The sequence below is a fragment of the Terrapene carolina genome, unplaced genomic scaffold (assembly GCF_002925995.2).
Source record: "Terrapene carolina triunguis isolate 2854851 unplaced genomic scaffold, T_m_triunguis-2.0 Scaffold58, whole genome shotgun sequence".
Lineage (NCBI taxonomy): Eukaryota > Metazoa > Chordata > Testudines > Emydidae > Terrapene > Terrapene triunguis.
This window is the reverse complement of record NW_020664409.1, coordinates 36,208,194-36,235,142: the sequence shown is the minus strand read 5'-3', so window position 1 is coordinate 36,235,142 and position 26,949 is coordinate 36,208,194. Positions and strand designations below refer to the sequence as shown.

At 41.8% G+C, this 26,949-nt stretch overlaps 1 protein-coding gene across 3 annotated transcripts in view; it reads right to left on the bottom strand.

The window, feature by feature from the left end:
• Positions 1–7,728: 7,728 nt before the first annotated feature.
• IMPACT (impact RWD domain protein) overlaps positions 7,729–26,949 on the bottom strand; it is a 44,931-nt gene continuing 25,710 nt past the window's right edge. For 2 of the 3 annotated variants that reach the window (XM_026661660.1, XM_026661663.1), the window contains exons 8-11: positions 22,799–22,872; positions 17,165–17,255; positions 12,915–13,049; positions 7,729–7,843 (exon numbers count right to left, since the gene is read on the bottom strand). In XM_026661660.1, the coding sequence (XP_026517445.1) occupies positions 7,775–7,843; positions 12,915–13,049; positions 17,165–17,255; positions 22,799–22,872 (369 nt within the window). In that variant the 3' untranslated portion in view covers positions 7,729–7,774. The remainder of the gene's footprint in view (positions 7,844–12,914; positions 13,050–17,164; positions 17,256–22,798; positions 22,873–26,949) is intronic. The other variant, XM_026661667.1, reaches the window with a different exon arrangement.

The following is a 26,949-nucleotide window of genomic DNA, read 5'->3' as shown; positions in this document are numbered from 1 at the left end:
CCCCCCGCTGCACCCCCTGCCCTGCCTCCAGCCCCGCATCCCCTGCCCTGCCCGCAGCCAGCCCTGCACCCCCTGCCCACAGCCAGCCCCTGCCCTGTCTCCAGCCAATCCCTGCCGCACCCCCCGCTGCACCCCCTGCCCTGCCTCCAGCCCTGCACCCCCTGCCCTGCCTGCACCAGCCCGTCTCCAGCCAGCCCCGCACCCCCTGCCCTGCCTGCAGCCAGCCCCGCACCCCCTGCCCTACCTGCAGCCAGCCCCTGTCTGCAGCCAGCCCTGCACTCCCTGCCCACAGCCAGTCCCGCACCCCCTGCCCACAGCCATCCCTGCCGGGGCCCCGCCGAAAATGTTCGAATTGGGCCCCGCATTTCCTAAATCCGGCCCTGGTACATGATTGTGAAGCTTGGTTGAGGTGGTGAAGTCAGAGGGTGGAAGAGGGTGGGATATGATGAACTAGCACTTGGCTGAGCCCTCAAGGGATAACACATTGTTATTAATATAGTCTCACGCTCTACAAGGCAGCACGAATGGAGGGAGGGGAGACAGCATGGCAGATAGAGACTAAGACACACACCGTGTGTGCATGTGTGTGTGTGTGTGTGAGAGCGAGACGGACACACACACACTGCGTGTGTGAGATGCGCATTGTCCCTTTAAGCACGCTGACACCACTCTATATACATTGCCCTTTTAAGTAGATCAACAAGTTGAGACAGCAGCTGCTGCTAGCAAGCTCCCTCTCTCCTGAACACCCCTCTTCTTCCCCCTCCTCCCGCACAGCAAGCAGGAGGCTCCTGGGAGCAGCTCCAAGGCAGAGGGCCGGACCAGCACACAGCAGTGTGGGGAGGGACAGCTGAACTGCTGGCAATTGATAGCCTGCTGGGTGGCTGCCGCACAGGGAACTTAGGGGCGCGGGGAGCTGATAGGGGGGCTGCCGGTCCACCCTGGTTCCAAGCCCCCACCAGCTAGCTCCAACCGGCCGCTCTTTCTGCACACAGTGGACAAAGCAGGTGGCTGCCAAACCATGTTATAAGGGAGCATTGCGCAACTTTAAACGAGCATGTTCTCTAATTGATCAGCAATGGAACAACGTTAACCAGGACAACGTTAAGTGAGGAGTTACTATATTAGCTTCATAGCTATTATTTATATTATCACGGAGCCTCGCAGTCATGGCCCAACACCCCATTGTGCTAGGTGCTATACAAACACGGATGGTTTCTGCCCCAAAAGAGTTTACAATCTAAAAGTAGGAGACAATAACTTCTTCATTTCTAGTAATGCCCTTATAGAAGAGTCTGCTGCAGGTTGAAAGGAAATTGTATAAAGACCCCAATCTTGCAACAAGACCTATCAATGGAACACCATGCTAAGCAGTTTACACAATATGAGAATCTGGACCTATTAATTTGAATATCTCTAGTATTGTTAGAAATGAAGCAGGGTCTTGGGTCCTGAATACCAATTTTAGGAGGGAGAATGTAGTTCAGTGTGTATGGTACCTCAAATCCATGGCTATAAGGAAGTTAGTTAGTGCCAATTATCATACAGGTTTTAGTGGTATGATAAATAGACCAAGCTCACAAACTTATTTCACATAGGCCAGTAAGCAGCCATCAGATGGATCAGCAGAGTGCTGGAAAAGGTATTGGGAGCAACAGGCTGTCTATACTAGGGCTCCCAATACTGTTAGCAACACTGAGAAATGTTTCAAAAATATTCCTAATGTAGTCACAATTTAACCAGGGATCCATCCCATTTTTTATTAGAAGAGTTCTGCTGCAGCATTGTAACTATGATGAAACTGGGAGAGAAAATTAGTAGCTAGACAATTACTAACTATACTTGAAAGCTTAGAGTGAAATAAAATTGTAAATAAGTAGGAGAATTTCTAAGGCAGCTAACTGGTACCTAATAGATTGCTGAACATGTGCCTCCAGCAGGATATTGTGTGAAAAGTTTAGTGACAATTCTATAAAAAGAGTAACTTTCATTCAATTCAACATGCTAGATAGTAGGTGTGAAAATCTAATATGCTCAAGTGAGCACAGTCAGTTATGTATATTTTTTCCTTGCAGGCATTCTTAGTGAAATTATTCCTGGGGGAATTCTGCACCACTGCTCACGCACAGAATTCATATCCCCTGCAGAATTTTTTCACCCACCTGGGCTACTGTGGTGCCAGAAAAGAGGGAAGCTGCAGAAAGGGAAGTGGGAGGAGAAGAGGCTGCGTTCCTCAAAGTGCCTTGCTGATGGGGCCAGGTGAGGAGGCATGGGATATGGTGGGGACAGACAGTGTGGGGCACATTGGGCTGCTGCGGGGGGTCGCAGACTGGGGCTCAGAATGGCTATAGCAGTGACAGACAGGGGTGCGGGCTGAATATCGGTGCAGGGCCACATGGGGATGGGGCAGATGTGTCTGACTGAATGATAGGCTAGGGTTAGCCAGGGTCTGCATGAGGGAGGCTCCGCAACTCCCTAATAATCCCTTCCTCCTCCCCCAAAAAACTGTTCCATACTTCTCCCACCCACATCCAACAACCCTGCAGGTTCACCCAAGGCTTCTTCCTAGCAATTACTTCCCTCTCCCTCAGCTCCTCCATTAGCCCTGATTCCCCCAAGCCTTTGCACTGCAGGAAATACATTTCTATATTGTAGTTTAAATGAATTGTTACTCAAAGTTCTGTATTAATATGCCTACTAAGGAATCTATTTGTCAAAAAATATTTCCTGAATCTTTTTTTGTTGTCTGTATAATTACAGACATACTTGCTGACAGGTATTTTGAAATAAATTACCAAAATAATTGAAACTAGTGTGATTATATTGTGGTGTTTTGACAAATAAAATATGCAGAATTTTACAGAATTTTAAAATAGTGTGCAGAATTTTAATTTTTTTGGTGTAGAATTCCCCCAGAAGTATGAACTGCAAACATAAAACTGTACAGTAATAGGTAACAGAACTGCACTGAACGCCTTTTCAAAGTATTAAGACACTACAAGACCAAACTATTACTACAATTCAAAATTTAAAATTGCTATGTTGGGATAATAAAACGATTTTATCTCCTGTAAAAAATAAAAATGGTTTAAGAACTAATCCTTTTTAGATTTATGTACTGAAAAATTCTGAGTACATGGTAGGAGTGTTGAATTAAATGTTTTATGCTTTTTTTTTTCCAACCTAAATAACTTTGCACTGAGGGTAATCAAAGCGCATCCTGCAAACCATCTGGCCGTTTATAAGACTAGCAGGAACTAGCTCTCAGTATTCTGTCATTCCTTTTGAATTCACCTTGGCTCATGGAGAACCCAGCATTTTGATAGAAAAGACTTTTCTAACAACGTTGAGTTTGTTTGTTTGTTTAAAAATCCTTATCAGAGGGGCTGTTGGCAGAATGACAGCATTTAAATTTTCAATTTAAACACCTAGAAAAAGGAATGCAGATACTGTTTCTAGGCACTTCGGGGTCCTAGAGTGGTCAATTGGGTTTCAGGTGCAGTCTGATTTGCTTCCAATACAGCAAAGTCATTGCAATCAAAATAATAAAAACATATTAAAGCACCCTTCTCCCCCTCTGTTCTCCAACTGCTGTTTGCACCCTTTTATGGGCATATTGATATGGAGGAGGCGGCTGTATTTAATGACTTAAGTAGTGATTAATGCCATATTAATTTCTCTCTCTGAATTTTCTTCTGATAAACAGATCACTCAATTTTTCCAGCCTGCTGGAAAATCCTTTCACATTTATTGGAGGAAATATGTATTTACTCCATAATTTGGTATCTGAATTACAGTGGTAGGGGACATTTAACAGCATTTAGTTTCTTTGCTTATTTAAAAGCACCATTATATTTTATTAGAAGTATAAAATATATTTGGATAATGGGTTTTAATGTAAAGGAGTTAGAATGACTTTTGCACATTTCTTCTTGTTTGATCCTATTTTCCAGTTAAAGTCCTACAAGATTTGTTTAAATCTAGGTGATCCCATAGTAAATGAAGCATTGTTGTGTTCAGAGGGGGAGCATTGTGCTGTATTTTAATTTTGTTTTGTTAATTTTTAAATGCATCCATCCAAACCCTTACGAAAATACTGTAATATTTTGCAGCTAAGTTCCAAAGCACTACAGCTTGCAATGTAAGTAATACTACTGCAATGTTTTGGGCTATTACTTTAGGATACTGAAATTCACCTAATTAAGATAATAAAATGTTTCACTATTAAGGTGAAATATAGGAACGTCCATTTATCTTGGACTAGATTGTGTCTTTGCCAAAAGCCCCGATGACTTAAGGGGCAGACCAGGGACCAAATTTTGACTCAGTCTCAACATACTGCCTTTTTCATCCCGTGCTCCATGGTGGGAGATTACACTGTGCCAACCCTATCCCTGACCCAGATTGTTTCCCCACATGCTGGCCGGTACAGCTAAACTGGCATGGAAAGGGTAGGGTGAAATCTTCATCCATTCCCTGCCAATCTGCATGGGATGGGGGGGAATCAGCCTTGCAGAGGCTGCTGTTCCCTGAGATATCCTTATCTCACACAGAAGAGACAGAGGGTGTGTCTTACTCCCCTGTACATCTCTGAACGGGCGCATACTACAGACCATAACTTTGCCTTTTATTGCCCATAGCCATATCTCAAAATCACAAGAAGTTGGATTGCATCAGAGCTGTAAAAACTAACAGACTATCTGGCTAGAGAGATTAAAGCTAGAAAGGTTCCCTATAATTTATTGATCAGAACAAAACTGACATCCATCTAGAATTTACTAGCACATTAAACAGCACATTCTCAGAGTTACATAACTTGTACTCCAGCTGAGTATCATTGAACACCATGCACATCTTCACTGTCAGATTTCAATAAACATCTCACTTGTCTTGATATCTACATCAATCCTAAACCTTTTGACATCTGACCTAGGCTGCCCTTCTATGCTTTAAAGGCCAATGAAGAGACAGTTGTATGCAACCAAATGATTGAGCCCAATCCCCTTGAAGGTCTGTCAGCAGTCCAAAGTATCACAGGGAACACAAGTTCTTTGTCTGTAAGATACATTGGAGCATTTCTCACAATGTTTGGAACAAAAATCTACTCTCATGCTATGTTGCAAAACAAGCGTTTTGTGGAAAGCTACAAGTAAAACTTTGTTCTCAATCAAGGCAGCTTTAAATTAGAAAAATACTTTTTAAAAAGGGGGATATAACTTCTCTTATCTTATCAGTCCAGAAGAGGTAGTTTGCCAACAGCTAACATTCTTGCAGAAGAAACAAATGCAAGCATGATGGCCACCCTCCTGGAGGTGACACAAAGGGGACTGAACTGGGAACGTCCAGAGCTAAAAGCAGGAGCTGCTTGAGCTAAAGAGACAAGGCTCAGTAGCTGGCTGCTGTAACAAGTCGTCTATTCTCTGGACTGGCACAAAAGGGGATTTACACACCAGTGGTTACACAAACACATACATACTGTCATTTTGACTATTTGCTCTCAGAGATGTTATTTGCTACCTCAATTAAAAGGGATTGTTTTTGCTCACTGATTCGTTGACAAACTTTTGTAATGGGAAAATAAACGGCAACCAACACTTATCTGAATTTTCAGCTGAATAATTATTTGGGCAAAAATTCATGGAGCTTTTGGGATTCTCTAACATCTTCATAAATAAATTGGCATTGGTCCAGGTATTCAAACAACAAACCATATGACACCATGAATAAGAGCTTAGCAAAGTTACCACATTTATTCACTAAAATATCTGCAAATCATTTTTAGTATTATTTGAACAGCTCTAAGGTAGAGACTTCCATGTCAACCTTTCCTAAGGATTCTCAAGTCTCTTGGCTTTGCTAGTCTGCTTTCCAATCTCCTTCAATTTGAGGGTTGATTTGTTATAGTTTATTTTAGGAGGAATATAGACCTAATTTTTAGAAGTGACCAAGGATTATGAGTTCCTCAATTCTGGAGTGCCGAACTTGATACTCCAGAAAGGGACGTGCTTTTTAGGGGGTACGGGCTCAGCATTTTCTGAAAATCAGACCCCTTTAAGGTATCTCAATTTGGGCATCTAAAAACTTAGACGCTTAAAATCACTAGTCACTTTTGAAAACATAAGCTAAAGTGTGCATTTTGGAAGGAGTGAATGAAACATACATATCATCATGGGACTGGAATCGATAGTGTTTGTAAAATATCTGAAGCCCAACCTATTTTTACATAAAATAATTGGAGCGATTTCTACCTCTGAGGAAAACACTGGAATATTGGGAATATTTGTCAACAGTTTACCAGAAGTAAAGGACAGTATTTTTGGCTTTAAATTAATCCATCTGTAAGATAACAAAACAGCTGCAAAGGGATCTGTGGGTGGTCTGTTCTTTCGGAAATCGGCCCACTAAATGACTTATGCATAACTTTAGTATGACTAAACAGGTTATGAGATTTCTCCATTGCTGTGTGACACTCTGGTGTAGCTAGTTTAATCAGCCCAGGTCTATGGTAGAAAATGTTTGTGGATATAACTGTACCAGCAACTTAAGGGCAGATTCAAATTATACTAGCAAAAAAGTGCTTTTGCTGGTATATTTTATATCAGTTTGGTGAGCAAAATAAACTATACTGTCAAAGCACTTTTTTTTCCTGATACAACTACATCTACACTAAGGTTTTTGCTGATATAGAAATGCTGTTAAAAAAAAAGCATACCTCTCACTGACAGTGCTATACCACTAAAATTTTCTAATGTGGACCAAGCCTATGAAAGTGGCTTTATTGTTAGAACTCAAATAGAAATTATCAACCCTAGCAATTAAAGATCATAAAAGTTAGAGATGAAAAAGACCTTCAGCTAATTGAGTACATCCCTGCAAGTGAGAGATACAGGAAAAAAACCTCAGGATCCACATGGCAAGTCTTAATGCATAAGAGGAATCCCATTGACTCCCTTTGCAGGCTCAAGACCTAAATTTGCAGTATAGTAGAGAGAAATCTGGAAGTTCTATGAAAGAGGAAAAATTATTGGCATGAAAGATTCTACACAATTAACAAAACAGAACCACTTGTACAGATACTTGATATTTAATATTCATTATTAGGTGCAATACATGATGATTTCAAAATTGCTGTTTCCTGTTTCAAAAACATTGGTTCTTCCAATTTTAGGGCGCTTCACCTACACAGGTTTCAGCCTGACACACATGCAACAAAATTCTCAATGGATTGACAAAGTGACTTTTATAGTCTGTGGATTGCCACCTTTTCTTTTGTTTTCTTCGTGATAGCTCTTGAGACTCCATCAAGCAGACTCCAAATTGTATGCTCAAGGACTAGATACACCAGAGAGCCTATCTGCTTTTTTTCTTAGGTACAGAAAGCTTTAAAAGACAATATTCTTTACCAAAGTTTTCATGTCTTCATCCCAATGTTGAAGAACCCTGCTGACTGAGTCCCAGTACAAGACAGGCACTTGACTAGTGACCTGATGGTATGGAGGCCAGTTAATCCATGTTCTGCCTGAATCAACTGTAGTTGACAAAAAAAAAAAAGGCTCTGGGTATGCACAGGACCCAGTTTAAAAGTATGAGAGTATGGAAAACTCATTTGTTTAAGCTCTCCATTCCAGAGCTGCTGAGGCAACCATAGAACAGAAAGAAAATATTTCTAAGTCCTTGTTGAATTTTTTTCTGAATAAAAATATATATTTCTGAGGATCATGTTTAATTTAATATAAATATGTGTAAACTAAACTTTTTGTTATTTTTAAATGAATTAATGTTCAGTTCTCTTCTTGTCCTTTCTTACTCTTTTGTTCTTTCCCAATTGCTTAGATGATTCTTCCTGAAAGAAAAAAAAATCACACAAGTATGATTTCAGTAATCTCTTGCCTTCTAGTAAAGTCCACCTTGCTTTTCTGTGCATTGCTAACATTCTTTTGAGGTGACTCACTACACTACACTTAATAGTGTAATCAGTTTAAAATATTCATAATTCAGAGATTTTGTGATCATTCAGACTTGGATATTTAACAAGCTAACTTGCTTATTTAGTAAATGTTTGCCTTGAGCAACTCTAAAACCTATATTCATAGTTACAAAAGGAATTATCGCCCTGGCTCTGACCTCGCTTACAACAGCTAAGCTCTTCAGGGCAAGGATCTTATCCTCCTCTGTTTGTACATCAACTAACAGAATGGACCACTGAACCTAACTGGGGGCTCTGGGCACCACCCCAATAAGCACACAGATACTAAGGAAGAGAGCTGAATGAACAGATAAGATAGATATAATAAATAACTTCACACTGGTGTGACTTCATTGAAGTTACACTGTGTTAATCGGGAGTGGATCAACATGTGTGCTTCACTCACTGTCTTGCACTTCGGGACCAAAAAAGAAAGGAAGTGCTCACCCCAATGGCCAGCTGGGGTTTTGGTAGAGGCAGGAGCAGTGGAGACAGTTCTCAACCAGAAGCAGCTAATGCAGTGTTCCATATGCCCCCTTGCTTCCCACACTCCCCCTCATCTCTGGTGGGTGAGGGATGATGCTTCACTCTTCTCCTTTTTTCCCTTTCCCCAAGCTGCCTCTCCCAAGGGTGGAGGACTTACATGTTGCATCTGTGTCCAAGCTGTGGGGCATGACAGGTTCATTCCTGCTGCCACTGGGTAGGTGGACGGAGGAAGGGTGCAGGGTTGGATGATTGGCTCCCACCTGGTGCAGTGGGGGAAAGGGAGTGACAAGATTTGCTTCCCAGGTGGGGAAGCCTTGCAGGCTCTCTGTTTCAGCCCCACGTTTAAGCTACTAATGCTGGACCTCCTCTGATGCCAGGGGCTAACCTGACTGCCCGTTCTGGAGGGGATATTTTTCCCCACCTGGTGAAATTAGCAAGTTGCTGTGTGAGTTTTTTCACCTTCCACATGGCATCCAGGAGGTTTGGCTCTGGCAGATTTAATTACAATTGTTATAACTTTGGTGTGATCTGGTGTGGCTGGTGGATTAGGAAGGGTACAATTAAAGGCCCTAAGCCCAGCAGGCTGCCTGGGCATTGGTCCTGAGCACTTTCATGGAATAGCCAGGGGGGTATGCCTATCTGTCTCATGGAGCTTGTGACTTCCCTCATCTCATGTCTCCTACCTCCAGCGTGGAGGAAAGGAGGGGGTCAGGACTCTAGCTTCCAGTCTGGGGTGCCTGGCAGACCTAAGGGTGGCCTTCACTCTCATGTTCAGGTTTATAATACATTGGGGTGTGGGGTGGCTTACCCTAGTATGGTGTGAGTTGTTAATAAAAATACAGCGTCCACATTTAATCACATTATGGTGTCTGTGTCTCACTGTTTCCGTGTTCAAATCAACACACACTGTTTACAAGCTGACCACTATGCAGGGCCTCCTGTTTCTCACGTCTGGCATAAGTATCAAACACATCTGAACCTGTTGTAAAAACCTGTTGCCTTCCTACTGGCATGCAATTCTCACATTTTATGCATAATTTACAAAATGCCTTTGATCCTTTACTGGAAACTAGCTTTTAAAATGAAACAGAAAAGTTCATTAGTGGAACACATTAAAGAGTACTTTTGCATCTTGATTACTACGCTGAAGACAATTAGCAAAAAAGAACACTTTTCCAAGAACCACAATTGCTATCTACAGTACTAGTATCTTTAGCATTCATTTGATAAACATTTCACTGAATGATGTTAACCTCTACAAAGCAGATCAAATTACACACGCCTTAAAAGGAACCGAGTCAATCTGAAATGAAGTCATTAAAAAAAACGCACCAAAAGTAAATCCTGACTCCCTGAGGACAATTTTTTGTTTTACAATCACATTTTCCTATTTAAAAAAAATATTTTTCTCTCCCCTGCTGCTGTGTGAACAATCCACAACCCACGCAAAAGAGAGGAAATGGATTGACTATACGTAGAAGGAAACAGTGAAATTCAAGATACACAAAGTGCTGTGAAATGCACAAATAAACAGAAAAGGGGGAAAGAAAATTCTTATCTCTTTCAGTTATAACCATCTTAGATGTACTTTGTATCAGAAATAAGAGAAAAGTTTCATGCAAAAAGTGTGATTTTTGAAGTATCCCTTAAACAATTGGTTCCAAGTGTCTGGATCCTTTTAGAGTCGGCAATTGCATATCATAAACATACATGCATATATACAAACATGATTTATATCTTCTAGAGTGAAGAGGAGGAAGGGAACAGAAACATTAAGAGACAGGAGAAGCTGGCATGGATGGTAAGGTGCCGGAGGTAGGGAACTTGAAGTTCCAATATTTGAACTGTTTGGGAAAATTAGAGAAGGATATAATTTTGATACTTAGTACTTATACACATAGGTGCCGACTCCGTGGTTGCTCAAAAATGGTGGGTGCAGCCAGATTCCCCCGCCCCAGCTCCTCCCACCCACTGGAGGCCCCGCCAATCAACTCCTCCCCCTCCCTCGCCGCGCATCCTGCTCACGTGATCAGCTGTTCCGCGGTGTGCAGGGGGCACTGGGAGGGAGGGGGAGGAGTAAGGGCGGTACGCGCTCAGGGGAGAGGGCGGAACGGGGCAGGAAGAGGCAGGGTGGGGTGGAGCGGGGCGGGGTGGAGGTGAGGTGAGGTGAGGAGAGGCGAGGCGGGGTGGGGGCTTGAGGGAAGGGGTGGAGTGGGGGCTGGGGGTGGGGCAGAGCCGGGGGGTGGGGCAGAGCCAGGGAGTCGAGCACCTCCCCTCCCGCCCCTCGGCACATTAGAAAGTCGGCGCCTCTGTTTATACATAACTTCTATTTCAGTACTTTGCAAATATTAATTCATCCTGTATGAGCAAATACTATTGCTTACCACAATGTATTACATAAGTAAGAATTATTATCTGAACTTTACAGATCAGGAAACAAAACCCAGAAAAGTTTAAGAGACTTTCTTATGGTCACACAGGGAGTCTGCGCAGAGGTAGGACCAGAACTCAGATCACCAGACTTCAAATTAGTAGAGCCCTGCAAATCCAGAGGTATCTGCTTTATATCCGTGGACCATTTTTGCAGATAGCAGCACGGATGAGGATACAAATTTTGTATCTGTGCAGGGCTCTGACGGTAAGAGACGGGCAGGCAGCTGTGAGGAACCGCGGCACAGATCCTCCACCTGCTCTGGGCGGGGGGCTGGGACACGGGTCGGAGGCTGCTTGGGGCTCCCCACCCAGGGCAGGTGGAGGGTCCGCAGCAGCTCCCCACAGCTGCCAGCGCAACTCTACCCAACCCAACTCCAGCTGGGGAGGGGAGTGGCTCGAAGCTGCTGCCTGGCCACAGTAAGAGCCTCCCCTGGGCAGGAGGCCCGAGCAGCCCCCGGGCAGCTCCACAGGTCTTCCCCCTTCCCCTGGCCAGGCCAGCATGGAGCCCAACCGGGGAGCCGTGGGGAGTCGCAGTGGACCCCCACCTGCCCACGGTGCAGGGGTGGGGGGCTGAAAGCAGCCCACAGCCATGTCCCCGCCCCCCAGGCTCTCTGCCCGGCCGAGGGCAGGTGGAGCGTCCGGGACTCCGCGCAGGTTCCCCACAGCTGCCCACACGGCTCTCCCCAGCCAGGCTCTGGCGGGGGGGATGCCTTGGAGCCTTAGCCTGGCCCCCGGTGTAGAGCCCTGCTAATCCGTGGATATGTGCAGATATCCGCATGCGCGGATGCGGATATCCACAGATAATTTTTGCGGATCGGATGCGGATACACATTTGTGTATCCTCGCAGGGCTCTACAAATTAGAGACTTTAACCATAAGCTCAACCTTCCTCTTTTTTATGGCCCTGTTAAGAGTAATGCCCAAATTGGAATGTTACTCTGGAAGACTACTTAAAATCATATGCATTTTATTGCTGGGATTCTGTGCTAAGCAGGAGTGTGGGCAGTTAAGGGAAGATATAGGAGAGGGAATATAGTTTCACCCTGGACTTGAGAGCAACACCACCAGGTGGTTTGTTATCAAGCTGTAAAATGTTTATATCAGTATTGTATAGTGCGGTAAGGTAAACATTTTCAAAAGCAACTAAGTGATGTAGGAGGCTAAGTCCCATTCAAAGTCAATCCACTTAGGTGCTTGTGAAAAATTTTACCCTTAGTCTTTTCTTTGTTCTTGATTTCCATTCTTCTAATCTAGTTTTAAAAAGGGGAAAGTTTGGTGTTTTATTGTTTATGAATTGTTTACATGTTTTTCTGTCCATATAAATTTCTTCTGAGAGCTGCTTTCTCTTTGATAAAGCATCAAAAATGTTGAATTGTACAATCATCGTACAGTGAACTGTATCATTTCTGAAAAACAGCTCACTGTAGTTAAATAACCTGAGATTCATACAGTGTATCAGAACAAATGAGGTGTTTAAAAAAACCAGATATAAATATCAGACCAAATCCTGACCTCTTTGAAATTAATGTGAAAGCTTCCATTGATTTCAATGGGACTAGAACTTGGCCTCACTCAATCTCAGGGTCATTTGAGGATATGTCCCATGATGGTGCCTATCATGAATTTGGTTATCAGGCACGTACTCTAACTTGGGGATCTTTAACGTCATAGTCTTTACCCATGTAAGTCAGTCAGGTATTTACAAATTAACGTTTTTTCTTTTTTCACTTTTACATTTAACAAGCAATAAAACCAAAATTACACAACACAAGGGAAAATTCCAAAGAAGTAGGAAAACAAAGGGGAGTCTATGGAATCTTAATAAGGAGAAAAGTAGTGACGGAATCTTTTTAACTGAGCTCTTAAGTTTAGCATAAGCACTCAAAAATTACCATGGGGCAGATCCTCAGCTGGTGTAAACTGTCCTAGCTCCATTGACTTCAGCTGAACTCTGACAATTTACACAAATTGAGTACATGGCCCTATATGTTCAGATATTGACATTGTCAATCTACCGGTAATAACTTACAGCTGAATTTGTATAACTGTATTCCACTAGTATATTTCTGGCACAATTGTTGATGTGTTTAAAGCGATCTGGTCCTAGCAGGATACCTCCATACCAGCGGGATACCACAACCAAAACATTACGGACATTCAAAATCTGTTTAAAAAAAAAACCCAGAACATTATTTTAAATAGATAAACACATAAGTCAACAGTGAAACTAGTTTCTTTTGTATAATGAAAGCTTTTTCTTTCCCAAAGGAACTTGCAAGGGATATTATTAAAGGGATACTTGTTGATTCACATTTATTATTTTTAAATATTATGCATTTTTAGTTACTATTTGTATTGAGGTCTGAATCCCTGCCCCATGAGCAGAGCTTCTATCTGCATTTTTAACTTTATCCTGAAACACTGTGGGGGTTAGGGTAGGTAATTGTCTTGGGCTGGTTCTCAGAACATGCATGTGGGGCATAGTCCAGGTGAATGCTTTTCAGAAATGCTCCAGGCCTGGGCTGCTGCCACTTGCAGGGCAGCAACAATAGCACATGGAGAAGACATTAAAGGTAAGGAGGACTTCACGTCTGAGTTAGGTTCTCTTCACACCCTGAAAAAATACTTCTGGTGAGGAGGACTTGACTCTCATCTCTCCACTCAAACAGAAAGATAAGGCAATTATTGGCCATTTGCCTCTTTTGTCCCTCAAAAATACCCTTTCCCAGTCCCTATGTTTTTCAGTTAAGTTAAATGTATCTTTCCGCTTTACTCCCCCCCCACCCCCATTCTCTTTTTATAAGTGCACTGGAGCCAGAGAATTTTGCCTAGCAGTACTTGTAGGAGGCAGTGCTTGTGCCTCCGGCTCATAGCCCCTCCCCTGGCTATATGGGGCTGTGCCGCCTCGATCTCCCTCAGTTCCTTAGCACTGAAAGCCCAGACACTAGACTCGGATGAAGAGGGGATGGAGGGTGGGTTATAGAATACACGTCTGCATCACATCTTGAAGAACCAGTGACAGTAAGTAACCACTTCTTTTTTAAGTAGATGCAGCCATTTATTCCACTTAGGTGACTCACAAGCAGTACCCATAGGAGGCAGAGTCTATCTAAATAAGGATTCCAGGATTGCCCTTCCAAAGTTTGCATCAGCTCTGGAAGATGCGGTAATGGCATAATGGTTCATAAATGTATGTATGGACGACTATATGGCAGCCCTGAAAATGTCCAATATTGAAACATCATCAAGGACCACTATTGACGTTGCTTGCGCTCTCGTAGAATTAGCTCACACCCACTCAGCGGGTGTAGTTGAAGCTATTTCATATGAAGACTTGATACAGGATGTTATCCATCTAAAGATGGTTTGTGAAGAGACTGCTCGATCCTTCATACGATCCCCGTACAACACAAACAGGTGAGGCAAAGCACGAAATGGTTTAGTCCTGTCAAGATAGAAGGCTAGACATCACCTGACATCTAATGTATGGAGATGCTGCTCCTCTAGAGATGAATGCGGCTTAGGAAAAAACACAGGTAAATATACTGCCTGGTTCAAATGAAACCAAGAGGCCACTTTCAATAAAAATGTTGGGTGCGGCTGTAAAGTCAATTTGTCCTTGGAGAACTGTGTATAAGGTGCTACTGCAATCAGAGCCTGCAACTTGCAGACTCTACTTGCAGATTTTCTCACAACCAGTAACACAGTTTTCTCGCACAAAAGCGGAAAGGAACAAGATGCCAGAAGCTCACAGAGGTCCCACTACGGCTGCCAGAACTGTGTGAAGGTCCTACAGAGGAACCAGCTCTCAGACTGGAGGATGGAGACGAAGAAGCCCTTTTAAGAATCTTGCTACCATTGCATTGGAAAAGACTGATCTTCCAGGAATAGGGGGATGAAATGCTGAAATTGCCACCAGGTGCATTCTCAATGAGCTAAGCACAAGGCCCAGCAACCAATGATGCAGGAAGTACTGGATAGAAGCCAGCATCAGTTGAGCTCTGCAGGCCGACAACCACATAGAAAATCATTTCCATTTCACCAAATAGGCAATTCTGGTAGAGGACTTTCCACTGTTGAATAGAACCTGTTGAAAGCCGCTGAACAATGCTCTTTCTCCTAATTCAACCATGAAGCAGCCACGCAGTGAGATGGAAGAGAGCTGACTACAGGGTGCACGCTGTGACTGTGATTCTGCATGAGGAGGTCAGGAGGGAGAGGAAGGGATATGGGAGGCTGAATCAGGAAGGTCATACAACCAAACACTGCTTGGCCATGCCAGGGCAATGAGGATGAGCTTGACCTGATCCACTTTCAGCTTGAAGATGACCTATGGAATGATCGGGATCAGAGGAAACGTGTACAGAAGAGCCAATTGCCAGCAGAGATGGAAAGCATCAGTCAGGGAGCCTGGACCAAATTGCAGGTAATGATCAATATAATGAACCCAATTCACCCCTAGGTATAACTCCATGAACTTCAGTAGTTACAGTATTGCAACTCAGGCATAAAATTGGAAGTTGTCCAATGGAAAACATATATGGATACAAGCAATCCAACACAAATTCACCTGCAATGGCTCAACTATCGCTACCTAGCCCAGATAGATATGTTTTATATGGCAATTTATACAGAGAAACCTTATTTATGTAATTGTAAAAATATTGTCAAATTGTTCTGCCTTTGTATGTGGAAACAAGAATTCAATAAAAATTCCAGAATAAAAATGAATAAAGGGGCTATCTACAAAAGAAGCGTTGAGACAATTTCAATATAGTTCATGTTTCACAATATACTTATACAACACTTGTGAGCTCAGTGAATTAACTCTAGCAAAGCAACTCCGGATATCAATTCTTCATAGTAAGCAGGATGCCAAATAGCATTAGGAAATTTTTGAGCTCTCTATCATTTTAAATCTAAAAAGTGAGTCTAAAATATTGTTTCTTCTAACTGGAAAGTACTATCTTGATTGAAGTGGTTTTAGTTTATCTTAGACAAGATAAGAATCCTACAGAAGAGAAGACCACATCTTCACCGATCATATCACTAGAACACAGTGATATGATCATAGCACTAGAACCTCAGTGATAAAGAACTATGCCCAAGTTGTGCAAGAGCTGGGGTTGTTGTTTTTTAAAAAATGGTGCAATACAAACACTACACTTTCCTCAAAACTATTTTTATTCATTCTTCATGAGAATGGGGAAGGATGAGCCATAGTATAGTTACTGCATAGAGTCCAATCCTCCTCCTGAGGCATGAAGTATAATACTTTGTTCAGTTCTATTAGTGGTAGAGGTTAATTTAGTCTATCTTGTCATTTTGGGTGGAGTATCCTATAGAGCAGCTATAAGAATATGGAAGAGTTAAAAAAAAGATAGGTAGAATTTATGAAAAAAGACGAGGAGTACTTGTGGCACCTTAGAGACTAACAAATGTATTTGGGCATAAGCTTTCGTGGGCTAAAACCCACTTCATCCAATGGGTTTTAGCTCACAGAAGCTTATGCCCAAATACATTTGTTAGTCTCTAAGGTGCCACAAGTACTCCTCGTTCTTTTTGCTGATACAAACTAACACGGCCACTACTCTGAAACCTGTCACCATGCAAAGTAGAATTTATGGTTTAACTTCTTGCCTCATCAAGTTTCAGTAGAATAGAGACTGCTTAGACTGCAAATGATATACTAACCTGCAAAAACTGCAAACCCCCAAATGAAGATTAAAACAACAAAAAGAGCAGAAGTGGGTGAATTTCCCAATTTACATGATCAGTCATAAGTGTGTTTAAGCAGGAAGTCAAGAGATCTCACTGAAGAGCTACAAATAAACTTATGAACAGCTATTACTCAAGTGCTCATACACTTTTCTTTCCTCTGGGAACTATGCTTTCCTCATTTACACAGAATAACACTCTCAAATATCTAATTGATGTGGTGTTAAGCAAAGTGATGGTCCTAAGTAGAATCTTACAGGCTGGTTTGTACTGTTCCTTTGGGAACAGCAGGCCTGAAAATTCAATGAGTATTCAGTGGATAAGGGGCTGGACACTGCAGGGAATGCTCTGAGAACCGGGGAGTTGGTGTGTGTCTATCATTACCTAATAGAACTACTTTTTTTAAAGCCAGGTAATATACAGAATACTAAATCTACAGGGCTATTTGCAGAGCAAGAATTAGAATCAGCTTAAGTGCGTAAAGCTGTGAGCCTTATTTATGATCTATGATTTTTAAAACACATTTAAAACTATCTAAAGACAAAGTTTGTTTCCTTTAACCTGCATAAGATGGAGGAGGCGTCCACCTGCTGCTGTCTCCCCATCATCTTCACAATCCTGTAAGTACGTCTGTTTGTCCCCACAGTATATTCTGAAAACAAGCAACAGTATTAGAACCTAATTCAAAAATATCAATCACTTAATATTTTTACAGTATGACACCCTGGCACACCCCAATATTCACCACTGTCATGTAATTAGGATATGTTTTGTACAAAGTATGCCTTGTGAGGTATCATTCTAAAAGTCTTGATCTGCTAGACAGTAATATCTCGTTGGATTGTATATGCTATCATCGTATGTGAAGTTATGAAGTTTGGCTATGTATGTGTTACTGAAACATGTTGTTAAGTTGAAAACACCCACAAGCAGCCTTTCAGGTTCAACAGTAAAAAGGCCAATTTTAATGGCTTGTTGAGGAAATGCACACAAGCACAAGTATTACCCCAGAAACCTCTCAGAAATAGCACTACACAATGGGAACTATTTGAGCCAGGTCACAGCAAAAGAGCTTTCAAGCAAGTGGGAAGAAGATATAAAAGGGGGACAATGACATCATGATGGTACCTCACTCTCCCTGGAAACACCTGAGGGACAAGGACTGAGTTGTGGAAAGTGATGGTCCCAGGTTCGAGGGATTTTTAGCCTGTGTATGAAAACCTGGGAAAGCCAAGGCAGCTTGTGCCTTAAGAATCTACCAGCCTGTTTATCATCAGGGTGAGAATTTGCTAATTCATATCCTACCTATCTAGTGTGTTAAGCTCAGTTTGCAGTTTTGTTTATTTACTAAGGTAATATGCTTTGATCTGTTTGCTATCACTTATAATCACTTAAAATCTATCCTTGTGTAGTTAATACATTTGTTTTTGTTTTGTCTAAAACCAGCGTGTGGAAATTATAACTTGGGGCAGAAAACTGTTGCATCTCTCTCTCGCCACACTGAGAGAGGGGGCGAATTTTATGAGCTTACGCTCTACAGTTCCCCGTGCAGCACAAGACGGTATAATTTTGGGTTTACACTCCAGAGGGGAGTGTGTGCCTTAGCAACGGGAAGGTGCCTTAGCTAAGCCTTCTCATGCAGAGCTAATCTCGGCATGTGTGTGTGAAGCTGCAGCAGGGTGTGTCCCTATCTGAGCGTATGCTGATGAAAGAGCAAGCTTGAAGAGTTTGGCAACTTATCACAGCACCACAGTGAAAAAGGAAGCCCAGGCTGGTTGGTCAGGCAGGCTCAGTGGTACCCTAGTTCCAAGTGGCACCCCAGGGGGAACCTATCACATACAGAATTACTGATATCTTCAAAAACTTTCATAAACACTGTGTAATCAACAACTTTGTTTACCAAGGACATCTGCATGAAAACAGGATTCCTGTTTCTTAAGACCCCATCTGTAGGGACTGAATGTCTCAGGAGGTTGGTGATGGAAAGCATAGTTTTTCACTTCTTGGACACTGGCTCACGTCATCCAGGTCAGTAGAGAGTTATTAGCATTTGATGACTGTTCTGTCTGATAGGACTAGGACTCACATGGACAGAAACTCATCTGAAGTCCCAAGCTAAGCAAAGAAAACCCTCACCAGAGTTCTGAATTTATTTACAACTTTTTTAATGTGACCAAAATAAAACAAACTAATAGAATCTGTGGCCACATTCTCTATATGCAGCTCAACAGATATTAAACACTAAATCAAATAATACAAACAAACCAGCTCTTATCTCTCCTGTGATCCCTGCCTTGGCTCTCAGATGCCCACCCCAGCACCTGGAAGGAGCCTAAGACTTACATCTTGTCTTTACTGTGAAAACGGTGGGGTTTCTACCATGTGTTAGCTAACAAATAGCAACTAATGTGATACAATTCTAGTGTGGACAAGGCCGTTGTAATTTTCACACATTAGCCGGTTGAGGTAAACCCTAGGCCCCCCACCATAATGTTTACCTCAACCTGCAAACACATGTGAGAACTACGAACTGCCTTGTCCATGCTAAGAGTTTTCCATGTGTTAATTACCCAGTGTTAGCTAATACAGAATAAAAACACACCTTTTTTTCCTATGGGTCCCCTGCAGAATGTCAAAATGTTATTTTGAGAATACAATTGTTTGTGGTTTACCTTAGTCTAGCATTAGAGTACATCACAAACATTTATCTGTACCACAGAACAAACATTTGGGGAGTGTCTACCCTTGTTTCTACAAAAGCATTAACCACATCAGGTTAACAGGCAACCAATTAGCCTGAGATAAAAACTCTAGTTTAAACAAATCCTTAGGTTCTGAGCCTAACTAGGTTTAGCTGAACCGAGTTACATGACAGTGCAGGTAGAAGTTATAGATCAGAAAGGGAGTCTCAAGTCTGGTCTACACGGAAAACATACATTGGCATAGCTACATCTCTCAGCAGTGTGAAAAATCCACGTACAGATGTAGCTATGCTAACCTAATCCCTGGTGTAGACAGCACTAGGTCGACAGAAGAATTCTTCCGTCAACCTACCTACCAGCTCTCAGGGAGGTGGATTAATTACAGTGATGGGAGAACCCCTCCTGTCGCAGTAGTGAGTATCTACACTGAAGCACTACAGTGGTGCAGATGCAGTGCTGCTGCTGCGTTGTAAGTGTAGACAGAACCTCCAGAACTCTAGTAAAACTATTTTTGACATCAGTGGAGTCATGATTTCACTGTCAATCTGAAAGTACGACTGAGTTTTAACTCAGATTCCCCAGGCCACTCTTTGGCTCTGTGGGGCTTCCCTCGCATCCAGGAACAGCTCTGGGGCAGGTTGTGTCATGAGTAATGCTCAGATTTTGTCACGGATACAAAGTGGGGAGGGAGGATGGTCCAAATGGGCCACTGTGGGGGGGGGAGCCTCGCCGCACACCATGGATGAGCAGATGCAGGGGGACCCCTCGCCACCCACTGCGGCTGAGCAGCTGAAGGGGGGCTCCCACCATCTGCCATGGCTGGGCAGCTCTGGGGTCACTCACTGCCCACCAGAGCTGGGCAGCTGTGGGGAGCCCCACTGCTTGCAGCAAGTGGGAGCTCTGGGTTCCCTGTGCCGCCCTTGGCGGCTGGAAACTCCATGGGACCCCCACCACCCACAGGGGCTGGGAGCTCCGGGGTCCCCCTGCTGCCCAGCGTCTAGGAGCTGCTGAGGGGCCAGCCACCAGCAGCAGCTGAGAGTGCAAGGCTGCCTGCTGACAGCTCCAGCCTCAGGGCAGAAATGTCACAGAAGTCTCTGAAAGTCACAGATTCCGTGACTTCCATGACATAATCGTTGCCTTAGTCATGCGTGAGAGGCTTGCACATCAGGCACTGTAGGAGCTGTACACACTGGAACAGGTGATTTATCTTGATAGGACTATGGCCTCAGTCTAGTTCCAAACAATTATCCACACAATTGGCATCATGCCACTTGTTACCCAAACTGATTTCATAACCTTTGTTTGTAACATCACACTCAGTTATTATAGAAGCAATGTAATCACGAAAAGAGAATTGTGTCATCAGGTGAAGAATATGAAGTAAAAATAAGATATTTTTGGTTTTGTTTAAAGTGTATGTAGCTAGTGACGGAGAGAGGTGTCATATTGGCAATAGTAAAAACTGAAAAATTCTGTTCACAGACAGATATAGCATGGGTGGTATTCAAGCCTCCTCTTCCTACCATTTTGCTCTTTGGTCGTACCACCAATAGATATAACTGTCTGGGTCAGTTTCCTTGCATGGTGTTTCAGATCATTGGCTTCTTTGCTAAGACTGCCAACAAAGGATAACTGTGAGTATCAGTTGTAGTGATGGTGGTTTTTGTGATGTGGATCTGGACTGAGATCAAGTCATCTATGAAGCCTATGTGAAATGAGTTTATGATAGGTAGGGCTGCTGATAGCACTCTTTATTAAGGTTGCCCAAAACTTCCCATATTAAGACCCCATTTTCAGTTACTTATAACTTTGCCAAATTTTTACCATTTGGGTGAAAGTTTCCATGGCAGGTGTCTGCCTCTGGCTGAATTTTTGGGGAAAATTTCAGCCAAAATGCTTCATCTGCTTCCAAGATCAAGGCTAAGGAATAATACTTTTTGCCCATATTCAAAAATTCTGGCGACCTTTTTTTTGAGACGCTCTAGTGTCCTCATGTTTTGGAGAACGGACTTGAAATTTGGCAGAGGACTGACTTTTACATCAAGGATGTACTTTTTGTCATCCTCATTAAAATATGCCCAAATTTGGTCAAGATATAAGCCTTTTAGAAAATCACAATTGGCACATGTTCAGCCTTAGACCTTCTCAGCAAAACCTCTGAAGATTCCATTCACACTGGGCATACTCCAGCCCAGGGATGAGCAGAAATTTAATGTGCAACCTTAATTCATCCCTCTGGTGCATATGAATTATGATATAGTTCTTAATAAAAAAGATGACATCATTTCCACAGGACCCGTTTTATTCAGTGAACAGGATGGACAGTACTCAATGACTAGCTGTTCAATATTTTGTTTCATCCTCATTGTTCAGTGTGTGACGCTAGGCCTTATTTACTGCACACTATTCAGACCCTGCTATGAAGACAGGCAACCTAAATTCTGGTATTTCCTAATTTTTCAGTGCTTGACTTTGCAACCTTAAAAATGGTTCTTTTAATGTCATTTTTTTGCAAGTAGTATACATAAAATGTATGTTTGTGTATATGTGTTTCTCTCACACGCACACAAACACACAGTTTAACAAACACACACAAATCCACTGGAGTGTCTTTTTGGAAAACTGGAAATAACCTTCATCAGCCAAAACCCTGCATGCAAATATTCAGCCTAGAATATTTTATCATCAAAATAAAATAAATGGAAGTGAGGACACATTTAAATGTAGGCCAGGAAAACAGTTTATGGGATGTTTTACTTTATATTTTATTTATATGTACAATACAGTAATTGCACATTATCTTCAAAGCAGTGTGTCTCTAATGGATTTTGACCATGGAAACGTGGCTGAGATAAAACATTGTTGTCCGAGTACCATCCACACAAACTGATTTTAGACATTTCCTGAGTAGCTTTTAAATATACTGTCCTCTATGTCCCTCTTCACCATGCTTTGTCCACATGTATGTGGTGTGTGCGAGTGTGCATATATATTTATTTCTCTTCCCACTCTATTTCCGGTACCATACTTATTTATTATTTGTATTGCAATAGTGCCTTGGGACTTCAGTCAGGGATGTGGGTCTCATACAGATACATAAAACAAAAAAGAGGTTTCTGTCCCAAAATGTTTACTATCTATTTTTCTTTCTATTTTCATGATGAATTAGTGGACTCTGCTGGAAGGACTGTGTTCATCCAATAGCATTCCAAAGGTGTATGAGTAGATTCAGAATGATTAGTAATGTTCAGACCATATGGAATCAATGTGTACACTTTTGACTTGTAGTTGTAGATCACTCTTAGGCATTGTTTGAATCCAAATGCATTGTAAGAAGATTATACGACCCTATAACACAATTTCTGATTTTTATTTTATATCTGTGATCTTCATGGGTTCTATGAGTATGTTTATCCATAACAAAACTTAATACTCTTAATGTATAGTTAGGGTCAAAGTTACTGAGGCTGAAAATTCTCTGCTCTTCACTCACCTGTATGCATATATGTTGTGGGTAGCACTCGCTATTTTCTTATTCTCATACAATTTGGCAAGAACCATTTTCACCTTGAAAAACAACAACAGGGTTTGTAGGCATCATTTGTAAAGGATCTGTATACAGACGTTAAAATAAACAATTATCTAACATTAATCTTGAATTGTTTTAATGTATCAAAAGAAATTGGTATTTAAAAAAAGTAAGTAAACTATGCAACATAGAAGAACAGATACTTCTATCCCTATATCCTCTCCATCGCCCTGATTCAGCAAGGTACTTAAGTATATGCTTAACTTTAAGCACAAGATGGGACTATTCAGATGTTTATGTAACTTGCAAAATCAGGGCCTATAAGCATTTCCAGAGCCCTCATCATCCTAGAATTTAAGCGCTATACAGTCTACTGCATACTCCCTTGACATGCAGGTGTAACTACCTAAAGCAAGCAGTGGTGATTATACAGAGCATGATGTAAAGAAGATACAATAATTTCTATAACATCAAAGGTGTTTACTTCTGGAAGTTAAGAATGAATTTGCTGATATGTCTCTCCTATATCAATATGCAATGCATCTGTTGTTCACACTGTTCGTGCGAAACAGTCACATAACATATGGGATGGTCTTTAGAGTTGCACATTACACAAGTTGCACAAGCATAAATTTTGCAAAGTCAGCAGATAACTAGAATTCTATGATGTATTCTGGGGACAACGTGAGGAACAGTACTAATGTTTTCTTAAAAGGTGATGACCAGTTCATTCAGTAGAGCTTCATTTATTCATAGAGCTTCACTCTATGAGTCGAAAGCATTTAAAATTGCTTTTGTAAATGTGGAGGAAGCAGATTTCTCTCTTTTAACACATATGACACAGTATGTGAATAGCGGAGCCAGGCCATCTCATTGACTATTGTTCCAATTGAACATACTGTTCACATTGTAAGAAATTGATAGACTGAAAAGGATAGACCTATTTAAATATATAGCATTGATGACTTTGTAATGTTCTTGTTTTACTATGCAGAAAAATAATCTCTTAACAAGTTGCTATCTCTGTTTTTAACAAATAGCACTTTTTAAAACATCATTTAGTAAATCAATATTAGTTCCTCTTCTGTGTCTAATTAAACAAACTTTCAATTGTTCTGCCCTTATCAACTGGGTCTAGCAAAGAAAAGAGCTTTGCTAAAGACACCGTTTTAATAAACAATACATAATTAATACTACTTTAATCAAAATATTATTAAAGTTGTGAGAGCTTAAGAAAGCATCCCTGGCAAGCAAATTGTTTTTCATTCAAAAGAAAAAATGTCTGTTTGGAGTAATCAATATACATCTTCAATATTAATCTTTGCAGTATAGTGCTATTCCCATTTTTTTTCCACAGTGAAATCAGTAAATGCGCTGCAAAAATAGATCTAAAATACATCTCAACAAACCATTTACTGCATCTCGGAAGAAAACGCTGCTTCAAAAACCTATTTTCCCTCAACAATTTTGTTCCTTTTTAAAAAAATATATGTTGAAGTACTATTTATATCACTTTACACACTTTCAGAGCTTTGTCTGAATGGATGCAATTAAATTATATATTGCACAGAATCACCAGTTTTGAGACTACTTACCTAAAATAGTTCATTATTTATTATCCGTCAGGTTCCCAAAAGCATGTAATAAAAGGTTCATTCTAAAGAACCTTCAAGACATGCACATAAAACTAAGCAATCACATTTTTTTTGTAACCCATGTCCTCTCCCTATTTCCCCTCCCCACTGATCCTACTTGTTGCATTTTTTGTATATTTAAAACTGTAAGCTACAAAAAGCAGAGAACTTAACTCTGTATATGTCCATCAGGCACTTAGCAGAGTTTTAGAGAACTTGATAAATAGTAAACAGTAACAAGGTGAGGGTAAAAAGAGGGAAAATAGGAGCACTCAGTTATCACAAAGTCAAGATGTTGAAAACAAAATTAATCAAAGAACTAAAGGACATGAAGAGAAGAAATTCTTTTGAATTGCTCACACTCCAATGCTAGGAGCCCGGGTAATAAATCAGAGGAATTGAAATTGCTAATTTATGAACATAAATTCAATCCCATTGATATTACTGAAACCTGGTGGGATGATCTGCACAACTGGAATGTTAAAATCAATGGTTATAAGCTATTTAGGAAGGATCGAGTGAGCAAAAGGGAAGGGAGAGTGGCACTCTGTCAAAAATAGCATTACCTGTTTCCGAGTCACTGATAACTCTGAAGAAAATGATCTTAAATGCATTTGGATCAATGTCCTAACAGATAAAGCATAAGACAGGGTACTAGTTAGTGTCTGCTACAGATCACCAAATCACACTAGAGACAGAATGACTGACTCCTTATGTGTCTATCTACACTGTGTAGGAAAAAAAGCAGCATGATCATGAGGGACTTTGATGTGAATGACATATTTTGGAGGTCTTATGCTGCCAATATTAAAACATCCTTGGAATTTCTAAACATTATAGATGAGAATTTCCTAACTCAAAAAGTGTTGCAGCCAACACAGGGGAATTCTATATTAGACCTTGCCCTAACAGAAAAATAGGAACTGATCACAGAAGAGAAGGTTACTCATCTTGCAGTAACTGAGGTTCTACGAGATGTGTGTCCCTGTGGATGCTCCACTCCAGCTGTCCCTGTGGGTGCTCCACTCCAGGTGTCAGTGCATCCTGGCGCTGTTGATCGGGATCTTCAGTAGCAGTGCCTGGTTGGGACGCACGCGCCCAGCTGTTGCCTCGTGGCATCGTTAGGGTGCATGCACGTCCCACACCCCTTCAATTCCTTCTCTACCATAGAGTCATCTGATTCATACTCCAAAGTAGAGGGGAGAAGGGTGGGTAGTGGAGCACCCACAGGGGGATACATCTTAAAGAACCTCAGTTACTGCAAGGTGAGTAACCTTCTCTTCTTCTTCGAGTGCTGTCCCTGTGGGTGTTCCACTCCAGGTGAATGTGAAGCAGTACCCACTACGGTTGGTGGGACTTTGGAGTTGCGTCGTTGATAACAGTGGACAGTACTGTGTGGCCTACTATGGCGTCTGCCATATTGTCCTGTGTGATAGCATAATGTTTGGTGAATGTGTGGTCTGATGCCCATGTGGCCACCTTGCATATGTCAGTAATAGGTACGTTTTGCAGGAATGCAACCGATGTTGACATCGCTCTAGTAGAGTGTGTTCTGATGCCCTCTGGGGGTTGAGCATTCTGGGTCTGGTAGCAGGACCTAATGCATTCAGAAATCCACTTGGAGAGTCGTTGCTTGGAAATAGCAGCACCCTTCGATCATTCGGTAGTGGACACAAATAGTCTAGGAGATTTTACGGAATGCCTTAGTTCTGTCTAAATAAAAGGCAATTACACATCTGACATCAAGAATATGTAATGCCGCTTCCTGTGGGTTCTTATGAGGTTTGGGGTAGAATGCAGGTAGGTGTATTGGGTGATTGAGATGGAAGGTGGACACCACCTTGAGAAGAAATTTGGGGTGGGGTCGCATTGTAATCTTGTCTTTGAAGAAAATCGTGTACATAGGGTAGGCCATTAGTGCGCTTATTTCCCATACCCTTCTTGCCGATGTTATGGAGACCAAGAATGCTACTTTCATGGACATGTGTAGTTTGGAGGAGGTAGCCAATGGTTCAAAGGGAGGTTTCATAAGACCCCGAAGAACTAGGTTCAGATTCCAGGTAGCTGCAGGTAGATGAATCTCAGGGTAAAGGTCTTGAAGGCCCGTGAGGAAGCGTTTTTATGATGGGGTGGGTGAAAACTGAAAACCCATCCAGTGTGTCATGGAAGGTATTAACTTCCGCAAGGTGTACTCTGATAGAGCTGAGTGATAGTCCATCTTTTTTTAGTTGTAAGAGGTAGTTCAAGATATCAGGGAGAGGCGTGGTATGGTGTGGCAAGTTTCTGTGGGAGCACCATATGGAGTTTTATTTTATTTTAATTTTGCAGTTGAAATTTAACGTAGTAATCGTTAAAAAATGTATAATGTTTTCACTTTTGAAGGTAAGTCTTACGAGTGGAGTCTCGTCGACTGTGCAGGACGACGTGTTGGACCTGCTCCGAATAAGCTAGGTCGTGTGTTTGGAACCATGAAGGAACCAT